This window comes from Suncus etruscus, chromosome 1 (assembly GCF_024139225.1).
Source record: "Suncus etruscus isolate mSunEtr1 chromosome 1, mSunEtr1.pri.cur, whole genome shotgun sequence".
Taxonomy (NCBI): domain Eukaryota; kingdom Metazoa; phylum Chordata; class Mammalia; order Eulipotyphla; family Soricidae; genus Suncus; species Suncus etruscus.
In genome coordinates, this window is record NC_064848.1 from 150834173 (window position 1) to 150852358 (window position 18186).

The 18186-nt window shown below is 37.0% G+C and overlaps 1 protein-coding gene across 1 annotated transcript; it reads left to right on the forward strand.

Annotated features, from left to right (window-relative positions):
* The first annotated feature begins 12799 nt into the window (after positions 1-12799).
* Positions 12800-13744, forward strand: LOC126011503 (olfactory receptor 9A1). Its single transcript, XM_049775288.1, has one exon. It carries the CDS (start codon positions 12800-12802, stop codon positions 13742-13744), a length of 945 nt encoding a protein of 314 aa, XP_049631245.1.
* The last annotated feature ends 4442 nt before the right edge of the window (positions 13745-18186 follow it).

Here is an 18186-nt window from a genome sequence, read left to right on the forward strand (position 1 = left end):
GAAAAAGATATCAAGGGAATCCAGCTAGGAAAGGAAGAAGTCAAGCTCTCACTGTTTGCAGATGACATGATACTCTACTTAGAAAACCCTAAAGACTCTACCAAAAAGCTTCTAGAAACAATAGACTCATATAGCAAGGTGGCAGGCTACAAAATTAGCACACAAAAATCAATGGCCTTTCTATACACCAATAGTAATAAGGAAGAAATGGACATTAAGAAATCAACCCCATTCACAATAGTGCCACACAAACTCAAATATCTTAGAATCAACTTGACTAAAAATGTGAAGGACCTATACAAAGAAAACTATAAAACTCTGCTCCAAGAAATAAGAGAGGACACGCGGAAATGGAAACGCATACCCTGCTCGTGGATTGGCAGGATTAACATCATCAAAATGGCAATACTCCCCAAGGCATTATACAGATTTAATGCTATCCCTCTAAAGATACCTGTAACATTCCTCAAAGAAGTGGATCAGGGACTTTTGAAATTCATTTGGAACAATAAACACCCTAGAATAGCTAAAGCAATCATTGGGAAAAAGAATATGGGAGGAATTACTTTCCCCAACTTTAAACTGTACTACAAAGCAATAGTTATCAAAACAGCATGGTATTGGAATAAGGACAGGCCCTCAGATCAGTGGAATAGGCTTGAATACTCAGAAAATGTTCCCCAGATATACAATCAACTAATTTTTGATAAAGGAGCAGGAAACCCTAAATGGAGCAGGGAAAGCCTCTTCAACAAGTGGTGTTGGCACAATTGGATAGCTGCTTGCAAAAAATTGAACTTAGACCCCCAGCTATCATCATGTACAAAGGTAAAATCCAAATGGATTAAAGACCTCGATATCAGCCCCAAAACCATAAGATATATAGAACAGCACATAGGCAAGACACTCCAGGACATTACAGGCATCTTCAAGGAGGAAACTGCACTCTCCAAGCAAGTGAAAGCAGAGATTAACAGATGGGAATATATTAAGCTGAGAAGCTTCTGCACCTCAAAGGAAATAGTGCCCAGGATACAAGAGCCACCCACTGAGTGGGAGAAACTATTCACCCAATACCCATCAGATAAGGGGCTAATCTCCAAAATATACAAGGCACTGACAGAACTTTACAATAAAAAAACATCTAATCCCATCAAAAAATGGGGATAAGAAATGAACAGACACTTTGACAAAGAAGAAATACAAATGGCCAAAAGACACATGAAAAAGTGCTCCTCATCACTAATCATCAGGGAGATGCAAATCAAAACAACGATGAGATACCACCTCACACCCCAGAGAATGGCACACATCACAAAGAATGAGAATAAACAGTGTTGGCGGGGATGTGGAGAGAAAGGAACTCTTATCCACTGCTGGTGGGAATGCTGTCTAGTTCAACCTTTATGGAAAGCGATATGGAGATTCCTTCAAAAACTTGAAATCGAGCTCCCATATGATCCAGCTATACCACTCCTAGGAATATACCATAGGAACACAAAAATACTGTACAAAAACCCCTTCCTTACACCTATATTCATTGCAGCACTATTTACCATAGCAAGACTCTGGAAACAACCAAGATGCCCTTCAACAGATGAATGGCTAAAGAAACTATGGTACATATACACAATGGAATATTATGCAGCCGTCAGGAGAGATGAAGTCATGAAAATTTCCTATACATGGATGTACATGGAATCTATTATGCTGAGTGAAATAAGTCAGAGAGAGAGAGAAAAACGCAGAATGGTCTCACTCATCTATGGGTTTTAAGAAAAATGAAAGACATTCTTGCAATAATAATTTTCAGACACAAAAGAGAAAAGAGCTGGAAGTTCCAGCTCACCACACGAAGCTCACCACAAAGAGTGATGAGTTTAGTTAGAGAAATAACTACATTTTGAACTTTCCTAATACGGAAAATATATGAGGGAAATGGAGAGCCTGTTTAGAGTACAGGCGGGGGTCGGGTGGGGAGGAGGGAGACTTGGGACATTGGTGATGGGAATGTTGCACTGGTGATGGGTGGTGTTCTTTACATGACTAAAACCCAAACACAATCATGTATGTAATCAATGTGTTTAAATAAAAAAATATAGAAATTATCAAACTTAAAGAATGAAGGGCGAAAACAGGAAATTATTCTATCCAAGTTTCTGAATGAGTAAGTGGTGATACATTTTAGCAAAATTGGAAACAATGGAAAAGGAGTTATTTCTGGAAGAAAACAATTTTGCTTTTTTTTTTGTTTGTTTGTTTTATTGTTTTGGTCCACACGTGGTGACGCTCAGGGGTTACTCCTGGCTATATGCTCAGAAATCGCTCCTGGCCTGGGGGACCAGAGGGGACATTGGGGGATCAAACCAAAGTCTGTCCGAGGCTAGCACCTGCAAGACAGACTCCTTACCGCTTTGTGCCACTGCTCCAGTCCCCACAATTTACATTTTTGACTTATTGAATTTGAGATATTAGATGGAGATGTTACTTGAGTATAAGGTTTGAAATAGTCCAATTTATATAAACTAAAGAATTTGTGTAAATTGACATAATTTTGATTCATAGAAATGAGTGGAAAATATTAGTTGTGAGGAGTTTGCAGAAATGTGTCAGACATAAGTTAAAAATCTTAACTATATTTTTTGTCTTAACTATTTTTATATAAAACTTTTAATTTGAAATTATTATGTTTTTTGATAGAACTGGCAAAAAATGTATGGAACAATCCCATATGTGTTTCATCTGGTTTTCTCCAATGCAACTTCTTATATAATGCCCATAAACTACTAAACACAAATTAAATTTTGGTATAGCCAGATAAGTTACTCAGCATTACCATTTTATTTTTATGTATATATGCCAATTTTTAACATGTATGTGGGTTTATCTGTCACTCTCAAAAGAGAACAGCTCTATCACCACCATCACCTCCATCAAATTGCCTTCTCAGGACACCATTTTACTCTCCTCCTTGTAATCACCTCTTCCATAATCCTTGGGAACTACTAATTTGTCCTTTGTTTCTATTATTTTGTTATTCTGAGAATGTTATACACTTGAAGTCATACATGTTATATTTTAGAATTTATTTACTTATTATCATTATTATTTTGGTTTATTTTTAGAGGGGTCACATCAGGCAGTGCTCAGAGGTTACTCCTGGCCCTATGCTCAGAAATTGCTCCTGACAGGCTCAGGGGACTATATGGGATGCTAGGATTTAAACCACTGTCCTTCTGCATGCAAGACAAATGCCTTACCTCCATCCTCTCTCTCCGGCCCCAGGATTGACTTTTTTAAAACTCAGTATAATTTCCTTGAGATCTGAAGTTGTGTATATATCAATAGTTTGTTTTATTTAAATTAATGAGTATTACTATATGGTCTGGATGTATATAATTAAACCATTAATCATCCTTAAAGTACATGTAGGTTGTTTCCAGCATTGACACTTCCAGCTGTGTTTTTTATTTATTTATTTTCATTTTGGAGTATCAATATTCAGTGGTTCTTGCTGACTACTCTCTAGCTTAATGCTTAGGAATTTCTTATGGCTCAGTGCTCAGGGGATTATGCAGTGCAAGGGATTGAACCTGGAATTCCTGCCTTCAAAGTTTGTACTCTAGGTCTTTGAGTTATCTCCCTAACCTGAAAGTTAATACATTTCTATATGATAATGTTAAACTGAAAGGGATGAGGAAGGAACAAGATATTCAAGATCTCATTATATCCCACATTTATGTATGTTTTCTTATTGGTTGATCACACAAACCATAATTACATAGATACACATGATCTAATTGGTCCATCCCACAAATCCTCATTTATTTAGGTCCTATGTCATCCAATTGATTGGCCCTACAAATGTTTATTTACATAGTTTGTAACCAATTCGATAGCAGAAATAGCTAAGGGTTGGAGATAGAGTAATACATATAAGTTCAAGTCTCTGTGTAAGACCGTGCACCATAGAATTGCACCATAGCTTGATTGCTACTTTGGGATCCTTGTTGAATCCCTTTATGCTACTTTTGTACAGTGGCTCGACTTTGGGTTCTTGTAAATAGTATGCAAGACAAGATTTCTTCAATGTTTCACTTTTTAACATTTTATATAGCTACACCTTTGCTGATTGAATCTTGAATGGAATTTTTTTAAAATAAATTTTATTGAGACCAACGTGAATTACAAGTCTTTCACAGTTGTATTTCAGGTACATAGTGACAGTGAATTAGGGCCATCCCCCCAACCAGAGTTGACCCCCCTCCACTATAATTCCCAGCATGCATCCCATATCTCCACCGAAGCCCCTTGGACTACTAACTACTAATGTAACAGGTATCTTTTGTGTATAGCTTGCTGTAGTTTGGGTCTCTTGATTCTGTTGTTGTTGACTTGTGTTTGCATATTTGGGTTTGATCATTTTTTATTTCCACTCGATGGTCCTGAGACCGCTTGTCCCCTGGGACCCATTGGATGGAATCTTGAGCAACTAACTGTATTATTAGCTACTTCTGTTTCGGAGATAGAAACCCTGATCATTCTCTCACTCTCATTTCTTCCTCTTTTGCTTCTTCTCCTTATTGTTCCCTATACAGTGAGCTGTGTTTATATAAATTTAATATTCCTTCATTACTAAAATAGATTGGAACAAATGATTTTTATAAAATAAGAGACAAAAACAACCAAATACAGTATATGAATATCAATAGAAAATTTAATTAAAAAACTAAAAAACATTTGCTAAACACCCTAGAAATATTGTTGGGCACTATATATTTGAGATTACTCAGTTAATGTTAATGTTGTCATGTATTATAAATATATTATTGTTATATAGAAAATAGTACTTGTTCACCATAAAGAATTTTCTCAGTACCAGAAACATGTAGATTACTAATTATGATGCAGCTGAGTTAGAATATGTAAAACATTGTTATTCACTAGAGCTAAATATTTGAAAGTCATTTCAAAGTCAATTCAGAAATCAATAAGCAGTCTTGATATGATCACTTATGTGTTATATAAGAAACCAAAGTCCACTCTGATCTTTGGGATTGAAGAGAGTTTCTAAAAAACTAATTCAAAGATTTTATCTAATAAGGTGCTTTATCCTACCAACAACATATAGAATCACATAAAGTCACCACCATTCAAGTGTTTCTCACACACATACCCCTAGGTCTCTGACAAATCTAGAGAAAATGAAAAAGGGTTGAAGAATCTAAGGATCAATTTTACCAAGACATTTTTTCCTACCAACTTTCAATACACTCATTTCTCCCAAATCTAATGAGGTTTTAGAAGTTGAATCATTTAATACAGAGCTCAGGTTAAAATTTCCAAGGTAAATCTCTGACTCTAACCTTAAGTAGGCTCTGAAAGAGAAGTCACCAAGGATATATTTAAAAATATAATACTGACAAATACTTTACAAGAAATTCTGTTAGCATCTTCTTCAAGCACTGGGTTAGAAAAAATGTCTAACAGGGCTGGAGCAATAGCACAGCTGTAGAGTGTTTGCTTTGCATGCGACCAACCCAGGATGGACTCTGGTTCAATTCTCGGCATCCCATATAGTCCCCTGAGTCTGCCATAAGCGACTTCTGAGTACAAAGCCAGAAGTAACCCCTGAGCGCCACTAGGTGTGGACCCAAAACAAAATAAAGTGTCTGACAATGGGGTCAGAGTGATAGGACAGTGGGAAGGGCATTTGCCTTGTACGTAGTCACCCAGGTTTGATTCCTGTCATTTTATAGGGTTACCCAAGTGACGGGAGCTCTTAGAACAGGCAGAAAACATAGATAAAAAGCAGGGCCTTGTGACAAGCACATAGCTAAAAAGCAGGGCCTGTGACAAACACAGAACTATGATAAAAGCAGGCAGCCTTGAGAATTGAATGAAAACATTTAAGATTTAAGGTTTAAAGGGCAACAAACACAGAGCTATAATAAAAGCAGGCAGCCTTGAGAATTTCCCCCACCTAAACCTGCCAAGAATAATTTCTGAATGTAGAGCCAGGACTAAACCCTGAGTACCACCAGGTGGACCCTAAAACCAGACTGAAAGAGAAAGTGTCTGATGACTAATAGTGACCTAATAAATTTATATATTGAATAAAATAAATTGAACCACTTAATTGATTTATCACGAGATACACAGTTGCAAAGTTTTTTATGATTGATATGTAGACATACAGTGTCCACACCTATCCCTTTACCAATGCTCATTTTTCTTTGGCAATGTCCCCATTTTTCTCCTGTCCTCTCTTCTGTCCTCTCCTCTACCCACCTCTACAACAAACATTTTTCTTCTTTCACTCTTTCCATTTTTTTCTTTTAGGATGACATCATATGTAAAATTATTACTGATCTCACCTTACCTCCTTTCAACACCCAGTTCTTATCCAGAGCAATCATTTCCTAATATATTTTCATTTGATATAAATATGAGTGTAAATCCGAGTTATTATTCCTGTGTAATGTTGACAACTAATGCTGATAGGATAATAACTATGTCCTAAACCAAGTTTCCAAATCCAGAACTCAAGAACAGCATCACATCAGAAGGAGACAATAGGAACAGAAAGAAGTTTCTGTACTTGTTTGTTATGGGGAAAGTGGGGAGATAAATTGGGATAGTTGCAGTAGATAGTCTCTCAAGAGAATATTATGAATGATGTTGAGCCCTGATATGTTATTAGAAGCTGAGTGAAGTTATATTCAATCAAAGAATGAGATAATTGCTCTAATATCTTATTAACTTTTAAAAGTTTGGAAATAATTGGTCCCTTGTGAGTTAGTGAAAACTTTTCAGGTAGAGAAAAATATTTTCTTCCTAATTTAGAGATGCTTTTCAATATTTACAAATGTTAAAGATGGAAACATCTCTGCCTACCCTTCAGCAACATTTGAAAAAGACCCCTTTTTTGGGGGGGTGTCACACCCGGCAGCACTAAGGCATTATTCCTGACTCTATGCTCAGAAATCGCTCCTGGCAGGTTCAGAGGACATATGGGATTTGAACCACCGTCCTTTTGCACACAGGCAAATGCCCTACCTCCATGCTATCTTTCCACCCCCTGAAAAAGACCCTTAATTAAAGTTTAAACAACCATATGCTAACTAGACATCAACTTTCTTTAAATTGTTTACCAAATAATGTTCTTATTTGGTCAATTTTGATCAAGATCATACATATACTGATATCTGATTGGAACCCAACTCTTTACCTCCAAGCATAGCAGTTACTTTGGGTCAGAAGTTTACAGTGTTTTTTTTTTTTTTTTGGTTTTTGGGCCACACCCGGTGACGCTCAGGGGTTACTCCTGGCTATGTGCTCAGAAGTCGCTCCTGGCTTGGGGGACCATATGGGATGCCGGGGGATCGAACCGCGGTCCGTCCAAGGCTAGCGCAGGTAAGGCAGGCACCTTACCTCTAGCGCCACCGCCCGGCCCCAAAACAGTGTGTTTTGTTATCCTTTTGTTATAAATTGTTAGGATGCTACTTCTATAATTATAGCATCAATGGCAATGGCTTTGAAAATGACCCAATATTGTTACTTAGGTTGTTTTGGACCAATTTATAATCATTAATTTTCTACTTTACCTACCCTTGACCTTGACTGACATGATTAGATCAAGAAAGCAGGACAGTATCCAAAGCACTGTGATATTAGCTATTCATAAATCTGTTCTCTTTCCATGTACCTCATATACCAGGGAGATCTCAGAGTAAGTATCTCACTAAACTCTGACTTTTATCCTTATTTTTTAATTCCTCTACACCAAAACACAAACATTTTTCTTCTTTCACTCTTTCCATTTTTTTCTTTTAGGATGACATCAAAACACAATGATGGATGACCAAAACACAATTCCATGACAGGACCATGTTTATCCCCATGACTGCCCTAAAACATCAGGGTCATAAGAGATAGTGTATAAAACATCAAGGAACATCAAAAAGAACCCTCCAAAGGCAGTTGACCCTTGCTTTCCTAAGGAAGCCAAGGTTTATGTTTCAATAAATAAAAAATAATAAAGTTTTATATTAAATAATGAATTGACCATTCATTTCTATCTGTTCCCATCCCTTGTAAAAACACATATCAATAAAAGAAAATTCTTTATAAGGACAAAACAATGGGAAAAATTACAATAATGATATTGTTGCAATAAAATATGTGATAAGAGAAAGGAGATGCAAGTTTTCTGAAGATAATAAGACTATAAAAGACAGAGTTCTGCAACTAAGAAAATCTAGATGAGGCAAATCCAAATAATCCAACAGAACCAATGAAAGTCTTGGCATGTGGAGATACCATCTCCCAAGGAAGCTGCTGTTGAGAAGCAGGGGAGAAAGTTTGTATGCAGACAGTTAGGAATTTTCTACCTACCCAGGGAGATACCTATTTTACCATTAAGGTGAGCATTCACCGCATAGCCAAGGATTGCTTCAGTTTTAACATAAAAATCCAACATGCAAGAAACTCTCATAGGAGGAGGAGGAAATTGAAAAATGTAAAGGATTAATTTAGGAGCTCCATTTATTAGGAGCTCATATATTAGAGTTTCATGGGGATACATAAGAAGAGAGGAAGGTAAACATAAATAAGAAAACTTTAGAGAAAATCAGAAGAAAACCTTTGAGAAGTGAAAAATTTGGTTTTGTAAATGTTTGAAGGCTCTAAATGCTAAGCACTATACCTGCCCAAAATAAAATCCATGAGGACGTCTTGCATTAAAAAGTGGGCAGTTTGGAGATGTCACGGGAGCAGAAAATGGACAATGGACTACAGTTGTTTTAAAGATTTGACACAAGGGGCCGGAGAGATAACATGGAGGTAGGGTATTTGCCTTGCATGCAGAAGGACGGTGGTTCAAATCTCAGCATCCCATATGGTCCCCAGAGCCTGCCAGGAGCAATTTCTGAGCATAGAGCCAGGAGTAACCCCTGAGCACTGCAGAATGTGACTCCATAACAAACAAACAAACAAAAAGATTTGACACAAAGCTGAATGGCTTATTAATAAGAATTTCCTTCCAAATATGTACTTTTACCAGATTCTTAAATGGAAAACTAAATGTCCACTGATCTGATATTGTTACAGCTTAGCTTCCCGTGAAAAACTAATCTCCCCTGTGCTGACTAATCTCAGTATTTGACACAAACTCCTGCTTCTGAGATCTTTTGAATTATGCCTCAAGACAACAGGACAAAAGTAAAAACCAGATACTCAAACATAAAGAACATATATGGGCATTTCCTGTGTATGCTTTTATTTTATAATTTTTTTTACAAAACATTAATCTTATTTTTATTATTTTTTGTTTTATGGGTCACACCTGGCAGTGCTCAGGGGCCACTCCTGGCTCTGCCCTCAGAAATTGATCCTGGCAGGCTCAGGGAACCATATGGGTTGCCAGAAATCAAACCAGGGTCCATCCAGGGTTTGCTGCATGCAAGGCAAATGCCCTACAGCTGTGCTATCACTCTGACCCCCAAAACATTAATCTTTAATTTAAGAATAAAATATTATAATCCATGTGGCAAGCCCTAAAATAATCCAAAAAATGGTTTAAGTAAAATGCCACAGAGAAACTATAATGAAAACTTTAAATCTTAATTTATCAAGAGGAAGGCTAAGAATAGAATGATATAACAATGCATAAAATAAAAAGCAGCTGCTTTCTCTAAATAAAAAGTATCAATAATAAATTTCTTAATAAATGAATTAAATACTCCAAATAAAAATGTAATATTCTTTCTATGATGTCTCTATGTCATGAACTTTCAATATACGTGTTGAAATTAGGATGATAAAAAATGATACTGTTAAAACATTAATTTAAGAAGCCTAGAAGTATACTGTTAGGGGCCGGGCAGTGGCGCTAAAGGTAAGGTGCCTGCCTTGCCTGTGCTAGCCTTGGACGGACCGTGGTTCGATCCCCTGGTGTCCCATATGGTCCCCCAAGCCAGGAGCAACTTCTGAGCACATAGCCAGGAGTAACCCCTGAGTGTTACCGGGTGTGGCCCAAAAACAAAAAAAAACAAAACAAAAACAAAACAAAAAAAAGAAGTATACTGTTAGTATATCTACATTATAATATACCTTGACATTTCTGCTTTTTAAAAAATGTCTTATTATTTTTATTATTATTTTTGTTTTATTTGTGCTCTGGGCTTATTCCTGGCTCTGCATTAAGGAATCACTTTGATGGGGCTTGGGAAATCACATGAGGTGCTATGAATAGATAGAACCTGGTTTAGCTATATACAGGGAAAACTCCCTAACTATACTATTGCTTTGGTTCCTCTTGATGCTATTTGTGATGTTTTCTACTTGCAGTATTGGTTTGGCTTTGCAGTGATAAACTACAATGTAAGACAATCTAGAAGGGGTGGGTGGTGGTGGAGAATGACTGTTTACAGCTTAATTTTGGGGGGCATACCCAGGAGTAGGGTCTGAGAGGAAAATGTCTTGAATGTAGAGAAACTCCTAAGTAGGGGATTTCAAGTTTCCCGTTGTGCAAAATTTTCTTGTGTTCCTAAATTTGATTAACCTCAGGAGGGAAAGGTAAGAGTTTTTCTGGTTTTCTTTTATCTGAATCCCTAGGGTTTCCATGAACTTGAAAATGTAGTTCCTTAGTGAATATCTCTCCTGGGGGACAAAGAGGAGAAGGCAAGGTCTTAGAGAAACAGAGACAATTGTATTCCCTATAACACTGCTGCTCCTAAGCTTTTTCCCCTACATGCTGGGGTGAGGATCAGAGACAGCAAAAGTCTGCCTTTGCACACAAAGTATGTTTAGCACTGGTGAGGTAGGAAGTTACCTGAGTCAGAGTCCTGGCAAATCATAAGAATTTCCTGTTCATCTTCTTTCTCTGTAGGTGAGTATCTAACAGAGGTCCCTGCTGGTAGAATTGAGAAGTAGACCATGGCATAATGTAGTTCTAGACTTCTCTGCTTCTCTGCCTTCTAGAATAGGAATATCTAGAGCCTAAAGAGTGGGTAAGGAAGCTACAGAGGAGTTGAACTACATACCAAATCCCCCTCTGCAAGGAGAGTAGATTAGATACTGAGTGCTGGCTACAGACAAGGGCCTACTCTCAAAATTTTCTTTCTTTCTTCCATATATATACTTGCCATTTCTCTCCAGGGAGAGGGACTCCAGACTGACCAGTTGACCATTTAGGGAAGAAAGAAAGGGAAGTACTACTTTATTCCTGAAGAAATAGCAGGCCAGAAGAAATGCTCTGCTCATTTGCTGCTGGTGTATGATTGATTTCATAATTTATTTATATAATGAACATTAAAATTACATGCTTATTCTGTGTTCAAAGATGCTTTTGGCAAATGTGATGGTATACAAGAAAATGTAGAGAAAATACCTCAGAGAACTTCACTTTCAGCTCTGCCTGAGACTCAACAAGAAACAAGTTAAATGAGAAGCTGTCATATGAAGAGGTTCTGTTATAGGATGATTGTGGATGGTCTCATGAACTAGAGACATTTCTAGTGACTTATATGTTGTGGGGATGGAGCACAAATATCTCAAGTAGATCTTGTGATGTGTTTTGAGTTTTTTATGACCTTTTAGTGTAGAATTCTGGAGAAAATGGAAGGCCATAGAAAAGTAGATATATTCTTTGAGGACTTTTTCAAGCTTCTATGGGTCTTGGACTATGGGTTGATTAGTAATAATGACAGACTGCCTACTGGAGATCATTTCTCATTTTGGAAACTAAAAGGCTGTGATCCAGGGAAGGGGAATATACTACTTCTAAATTGAGGCTGGTTTTTGGCAATGATGGGAATTATGCAGAGCCTATATGGGTTGGGAGAAAAACTATACTTTTTTCATACTTTTTCCCCACTGCTTCTAATGATAAGAAGCTCATAATATCAATAAAACATTGCTCAACTGGGAGCTGGCAAAGCTCTTCTTAGTTGGGAAAGATGTTTATGGACGTAAGAGCTGAGGAATGGCTTTCATCATAAGATTACAGAGGCAGTAAGAGATGCCCAATTCAAAGAGTCACGTCTCAGAAAACAGAACTCAGTCTCAAAATAGCTCTTGTTTTATGACAAGTTCCTTGAGACATTTGATCTCCCTGCTAACTATCTCTTGTATTACACATGCCCAACCCATGTTCTGTCCCTGGCTTTTCATATGATCTCCTAAGTACTTTAGGAGTAATTCCTTTGTTTAGAGACCATAATAATCCCTCTGAATATGGGCCCCAAACACAACAAAACAAAATCTCTAGTAATAACGATAAAGGATACCAAAATTAAAAAATTCAGTTGACCATGAAGTTAATGAAACCTACAGAGAAAACAAAGGAAAGAAGAAACCATATCAATGTGGGGTTGGTCAAAATTATTTTTGTGTAACTGTTGTTTATTTTTCAGAATATGGATACCAACAGACTGGTTTAGAGCATTTGAATGGAATAGGTGGTGATTAGAAAAATAGATATTATGGTAGATCAGAGGAGAGATGGAGGCTGGTGGGTAGGTTGTTATGGCTTAAGTGTGGGATGGCTGGTTGACTATTGTTCATGTCCTTGAACATATCTATCTTTTTATTTTATAGAAAAGATACACTTCCATCATAAAATATTAAACATTAGCTATGCATAGTTCATAGTGAAAGATAAATCAATTGGTCTGTAATGTGTAGCCACCTACAGAGATTATTTTCTTAACTTGGAAATGGAATTCCCTTGAAATTGGAATCATTCTATCTTTCCTTTGTACTCTAGATTTCATTAAGAGCAAGACCAAAGGACTAAATGTTGAAGAATTACTCTAGTGCCATTGAATTTTATCTCCTCGGCTTCCCTGGCTCCAAGGAGCTACATGATATTCTTTTTTCTACTTTCTTCTTTCTCTACTTAGTGACACTGATGGGAAACATGCTCATTGTCCTGATGGTTTGTGTGGACAAACGTCTGCAGTCTCCCATGTATTTCTTCCTTGGCCACCTCTCTGTGCTAGAGATCCTAATAACATCTGTTGTTGTCCCCTTGATGCTCTGGGGCTTGCTGAGTTCAGGGATTCAGGCAATTTCTCTAAGTGCTTGTGCTGTACAGCTCTATTTGTACCTTTCTTTAGGTACATCAGAGATTATACTCATGGGTGCCATGGCTGTGGACCGTTATGTGGCTGTCTGTAATCCTTTAAGGTACAACATCATTATGAACAGCAGTACCTGCATCTGGGTAGTAATTGCGTCTTGGGTGTTTGGGTTTCTATTTCAAATCTGGCCAGTGTATGCTACATTTCAACTTACCTTTTGCAAATCAAATGTGTTAGACCATTTTTACTGTGACCGAGGACAGCTACTGAAACTTGCCTGTGACAACACTCTTTTTACAGAGTTTATTCTTTTCTTAATGGCTGTCTTTGTGATCAATGGTTCCATGATCCCTACAGTTGTATCCTACACCTACATCATCTGCACCATCCTCAAGATCCCCTCAGTTTCAGGTCGGAGAAAAGCCTTCTCTACCTGTGCCTCACACTTTACCTTTGTTGTGATTGGCTATGGCACCTGTTTGTTTCTCTATGTGAAGCCCAAGCAGACACAGGCTGCGGAGTACAACAGAGTGGCCTCTGTGATGGTTTTAGTGGTAACCCCTTTCCTGAATCCTTTTATCTTTACTCTCCGAAATGACAAATTCATAGAGGCTTTTCGACATAACTTAAGACGCTGCTATCAATTTCTTAAAGATTAGTTTTGTTCTAGAGACATCATCCTCATGGTGCAGAGAAATGATTCTAAAGTTCAAGATTTGCATGAGGGAGCCGAGGGCTCAATCTTTAGCTACCATTTTGTCCCCTGAGCACTGAGAGGTCTGAGTCACCTTCTAGAAGAACTCATTCTCCTGGATGTTTGTTACCTGAAAAAATTAATTTGAATGTGAAGTGACCATTTTCATCTGTAAAAAGCTGGAGGTCTACAAGCAAATTTTAAGGTACTGATTGTGCTCCACTTTGTAACGAGGTGGTTCTTACATGGGAGCTTGCTCTACTAAATTTAAGTTGCTCAGAGTTGTGCACACTTCTAAAGTTATGTCTTAACAATATGAATTTGGCATATGTAAACGTACATAATGTATGTATGTGATCTTTTTTATGATAACTAATGATATTCTAATGGGAAAGAAAAGCAAAGTATAATTCATTCTCTGATAGCATACTTATACTATGGTCAAGGTTAAACTCCCATATATTGTCCTGTGTTGTTACGGTATTTTTCATAGCTGATAGGTCTCTCTATTATTTCCCTCAGTGGCTCAAATTTCCCCCTCAGTCTTCAACCTCTTAAAGTTTCTTCCTAAGACCCAAGAGTAATAACACCACATCTCTTTGGTGGTTTGTTTATTTATTAATTGATTTATTGGCAAAATTGAGTGTGAACTCACTCTTCTACAGCCTCAGTACTTGATAGTGTTAGTGCAGACACACCACTAATTGTTGGAGATTCTTATGAGTAGGAATATCTTAGATTTAAGAAAGAGATGATTTCTCAGCTGATGAAATTCACAATAATTAGGCCAATCCAATAGAGCATGCAATGGAACAGTGTTCTTGGCATAAAATAACAAAGGAAAGCTGCGTTTGCTGTCTGTCCAAACTAAGGGGGAGGCACAAAGGATACAAAGATGAAACTTTGGCCCTTTCTCCTGACACTTTTCATGCTGTTTAGCATAGACATGAGGCATCCTCTTTCTTTCTTTCTTTCTTTCTTTCTTTCTTTCTTTCTTTCTTTCTTTCTTTCTTTCTTTCTTTCTTTCTTTCTTTCTTTCTTTCTTTCTTTCTTTCTTTCTTTCTTTCTTTCTTTCTTTCTTTCTTTCTTTCTTTCTTTCTTTCTTTCTTTCTTTCTTTCTTTCTTTCTTTCTTTCTTTCTTTCTTTCTTTCTTTCTTTCTTTCTTCCTTTTCTTTCTTTCTTTCTTTCTTCTTTCTTTCTTTCTTTCTTTCTTTCTTTCTTTCTTTCTTTCTTTCTTTCTTTCTTTCTTTCTTTCTTTCTTTCTTTCTTTCTTTCTTTCTTTCTTTCTTTCTTTCTTTCTTTCTTTCTTTCTTTCTTTCTTTCTTTCTTTCTTTCTTTCTTTCTTTCTTTCTTTCTTTCTTTCTTTCTTTCTTTTCCACTATTTTTCTGTTTCTACTCCCCATCACCTCTCTCAGGATGACTCAAGTTACCAAGTTGTCTGCCAGTTCTCATGGAGTTTTCTGGTTTATATCTCATATGTGGTCCTTACTCCATCACTACTATAAATAAATATTTCACTTACATATGTCCAAATGGGGGCCAAAAAATTGCATCTGAGACTATCTCCATATGTTAAATGTGTGACATAACTACAAGGATAGGGGTGTGGAGAATAAAGCTGATCTATGTAATTTTGAAAAATAGTGTTATGTTTGGACTCTGTGGGTCCAGTTAAAAAAAGGAACTATGCAGAATCCTAGTAAAATAACACCTCATGGGTGGTGGGTGGTCGTGGATGGGTCTGCTTTAGGAGCTATGAAATTGCTATGCATGTAAGTGGCCAAAGGTGAGAGCCAATTCCTCATTGCTGAGGAACAATTTTATAGGTTTGCAAGGAGAGAAGGATTAAAACAGGATGTTAGAAAGCATAGGCAAGCAGAGCAGAGCACTTTACAGTATGAGTTTCAGTGGGGTTTTCAGTGTTCTACTCCCATTGGCAATGAAAACAGAAGCAAAATTAAACAAACAGAATTGCACACAACTAAAGAGCCTCTGTATTTTTATTCCCAAATCATTCCTTATTATTTGGTCAGATGAAAATGCCTGCACACAAACTGCAGGAGATACATTGTCTGAAGTTCTCCCAAATGCTCCATATTTACCCAGCATTTAGTGTTCTTCACTAATGAAGTGAGTTTAAGTAGAAGCCTGTTTCAGAAAGTCTGTAGGCAAAAGAAGACCACACATTTGATCAGTAGGCATGTCCTTGGGAAGAAAGGGAGACTCAGCTTCAGTGTGCAAAATGAAAAGGATGTGCAAATTCATCAATCTTGCCACAAGAGGGTGTAAGAAGAGTAGAACAATTGTACCCACAGTAGGTCTGAGAATGCATCATCAACAGAATTTTATTCTAAAGGAAGCCAGTAATTCATCTTATCAAGAGCTCCCAAACTTAGTTGGTTTACCACCTCCATCTCAGAAAATTTTTCTCAGTACCCCCTTTTCTGGAAATCTACCATTAAAAAAAACTAACAAAAGAATGCAGTGATACATTTGAATTTTTTTTATGAATCTATAACTCTATTTTTGTCCTCCAATATGATGCTGTACAATAAATCTGACACCTTGAAGTTCAAAATATTAATTTATTAAAAGCAACCACAGTCATATTCTCATGACACAGAAGTTAACACATTGAAGGACAATGAACTAAATGTTTATAGTATTAAAATAATCCTAATAAAAATAAAACTGGTGCACTACTATTAATTAATGTTTAATTATATCTAAGTAGAGTTGTTAACAAGATGTTTATGGTAAAAATAAATTTTGTGAATAAAGGAAAAGTAGAAATGAAATAATAAAGACAACCTGTTTTGGAGTTTTGACATTTAAAATAAGCTTATTGGGAGAGCTTGAAGAAAACCAAAGACTGAGCCATACAGATCTTAAAGGGCATTTTGGGTGCTGCAAACAATAGTGAACAATAAATAAAAAGAAGGCAGAAGAAAAGATGATGAAATGAAGTGAACAAGGAGGAAATAAAAGGAAAAAATTAGAGACCACAGAAATTAGATAATATAAAAGCTCTGTGAGCCTTTTAAAGATTAATTTCTTTGTAGAGTTGAATTGAAAAACCATGACTAGAAGTTGAGCAATAGGGAGAGAATATATCTAGAATTTTTAAAAATGTTATTTAGGCACTGTGATTTACAATATTAATAGTGGCAGGGTTTTATGCACATATGTTCCAACACTTTAAGCTCCAACTTAGTGTCGGCTTCATGTCACCATTGTTCTATGTAATAAAATAAAATTCTTTATATTAATTTTATTTATACACTGTGGTCACAAAGTTTTTCATGATTGAGTTTCAGTCTTATAATATGCATTACTCTTTTTTTGTTTTGTTTTGTTTTGGTTATTGGGCCACACCCGGTGTTGCTCAGGGACTACTCCTGGCTATCTGCTCAGAAATAGCTCCTGGCAGGCACGGGGGACCATATGGGAGACCGGGATTCGAACCAACCACCTTAGGTTCTGGATCGGCTGCTTGCAAGGCAAATGCCACTGTGCTATCTCTCAGGCCCCGAACATTACTCTTCATCCATGAATATTTCCCACCACCAATATTCCAAGTTTCCCTCTTCCTCCACCCTCTGCCTGCCTGTAAAATGGGGCAGATAGTTGTATCATGCATATCACTTTATTTCTGTTCAGCACCCAGTTCTTGTCCAGAATGATCATAGTTGTCATAGTTGCCCTTTCTCTAACTCTCACTGCATTACACCACTCTGTGGCAAGCTTCCTATCATGGACTGTCCCTCCTAGCTCTTCATCTCTATTGTTTCTGGACATTATTACCATACCATCTTTTTATTCTTATACCTCAGAAATGAGTGAGATTATTCCATGTCTTTCTTGCTCTGACTCATTTCACTCAATGTAATATCCTCCATATCCATTTACGTATAAGCAAATTTCATGACTTCATTTTTCCCAACGACTGCATAGTATTTCATTGTATAGATGTACCTCAGATTCTTTAGCCACTTATTTGTTATTGGGCACCTGGGTTGTTTCCATAGTTAGGCTATTGTATATAGTGCTGTGCTGAACAAAGGAGTGCCGAGGGCTTTTCTGTATTGTGTTATTGTGTTCCTAGGGTATACCACAGGAGTGGTATTGCTAGATAATATAAAAAATCAATTTCTAGTTTTTAATTAAATATAAATAAAAGAAAATAGACATTTTAATAGACATTTTCTTTTTTTTTTTGGGGGGGTGTCACACCCAGCTGTGCTCAGGGGTTACTCCTAGCTCTATGCTCAGAAATCACTCCTGGCAAGCTCGGGGGACCATATGGGATGCTGTGATTTGAACCATCGTCCTTCTGCATGCAAGGCAAATGCCTTACCTCCATGCTATCTCTCGGCCCATAATAGACATTTTCTAATTGTTATATAG

Bases quoted from the DNA above. Each gene is read 5' to 3' on its own strand.
- LOC126011503 (XM_049775288.1), top strand. From the start codon at position 12,800: ATGTTGAAGAATTACTCTAGTGCCATTGAATTTTATCTCCTCGGCTTC.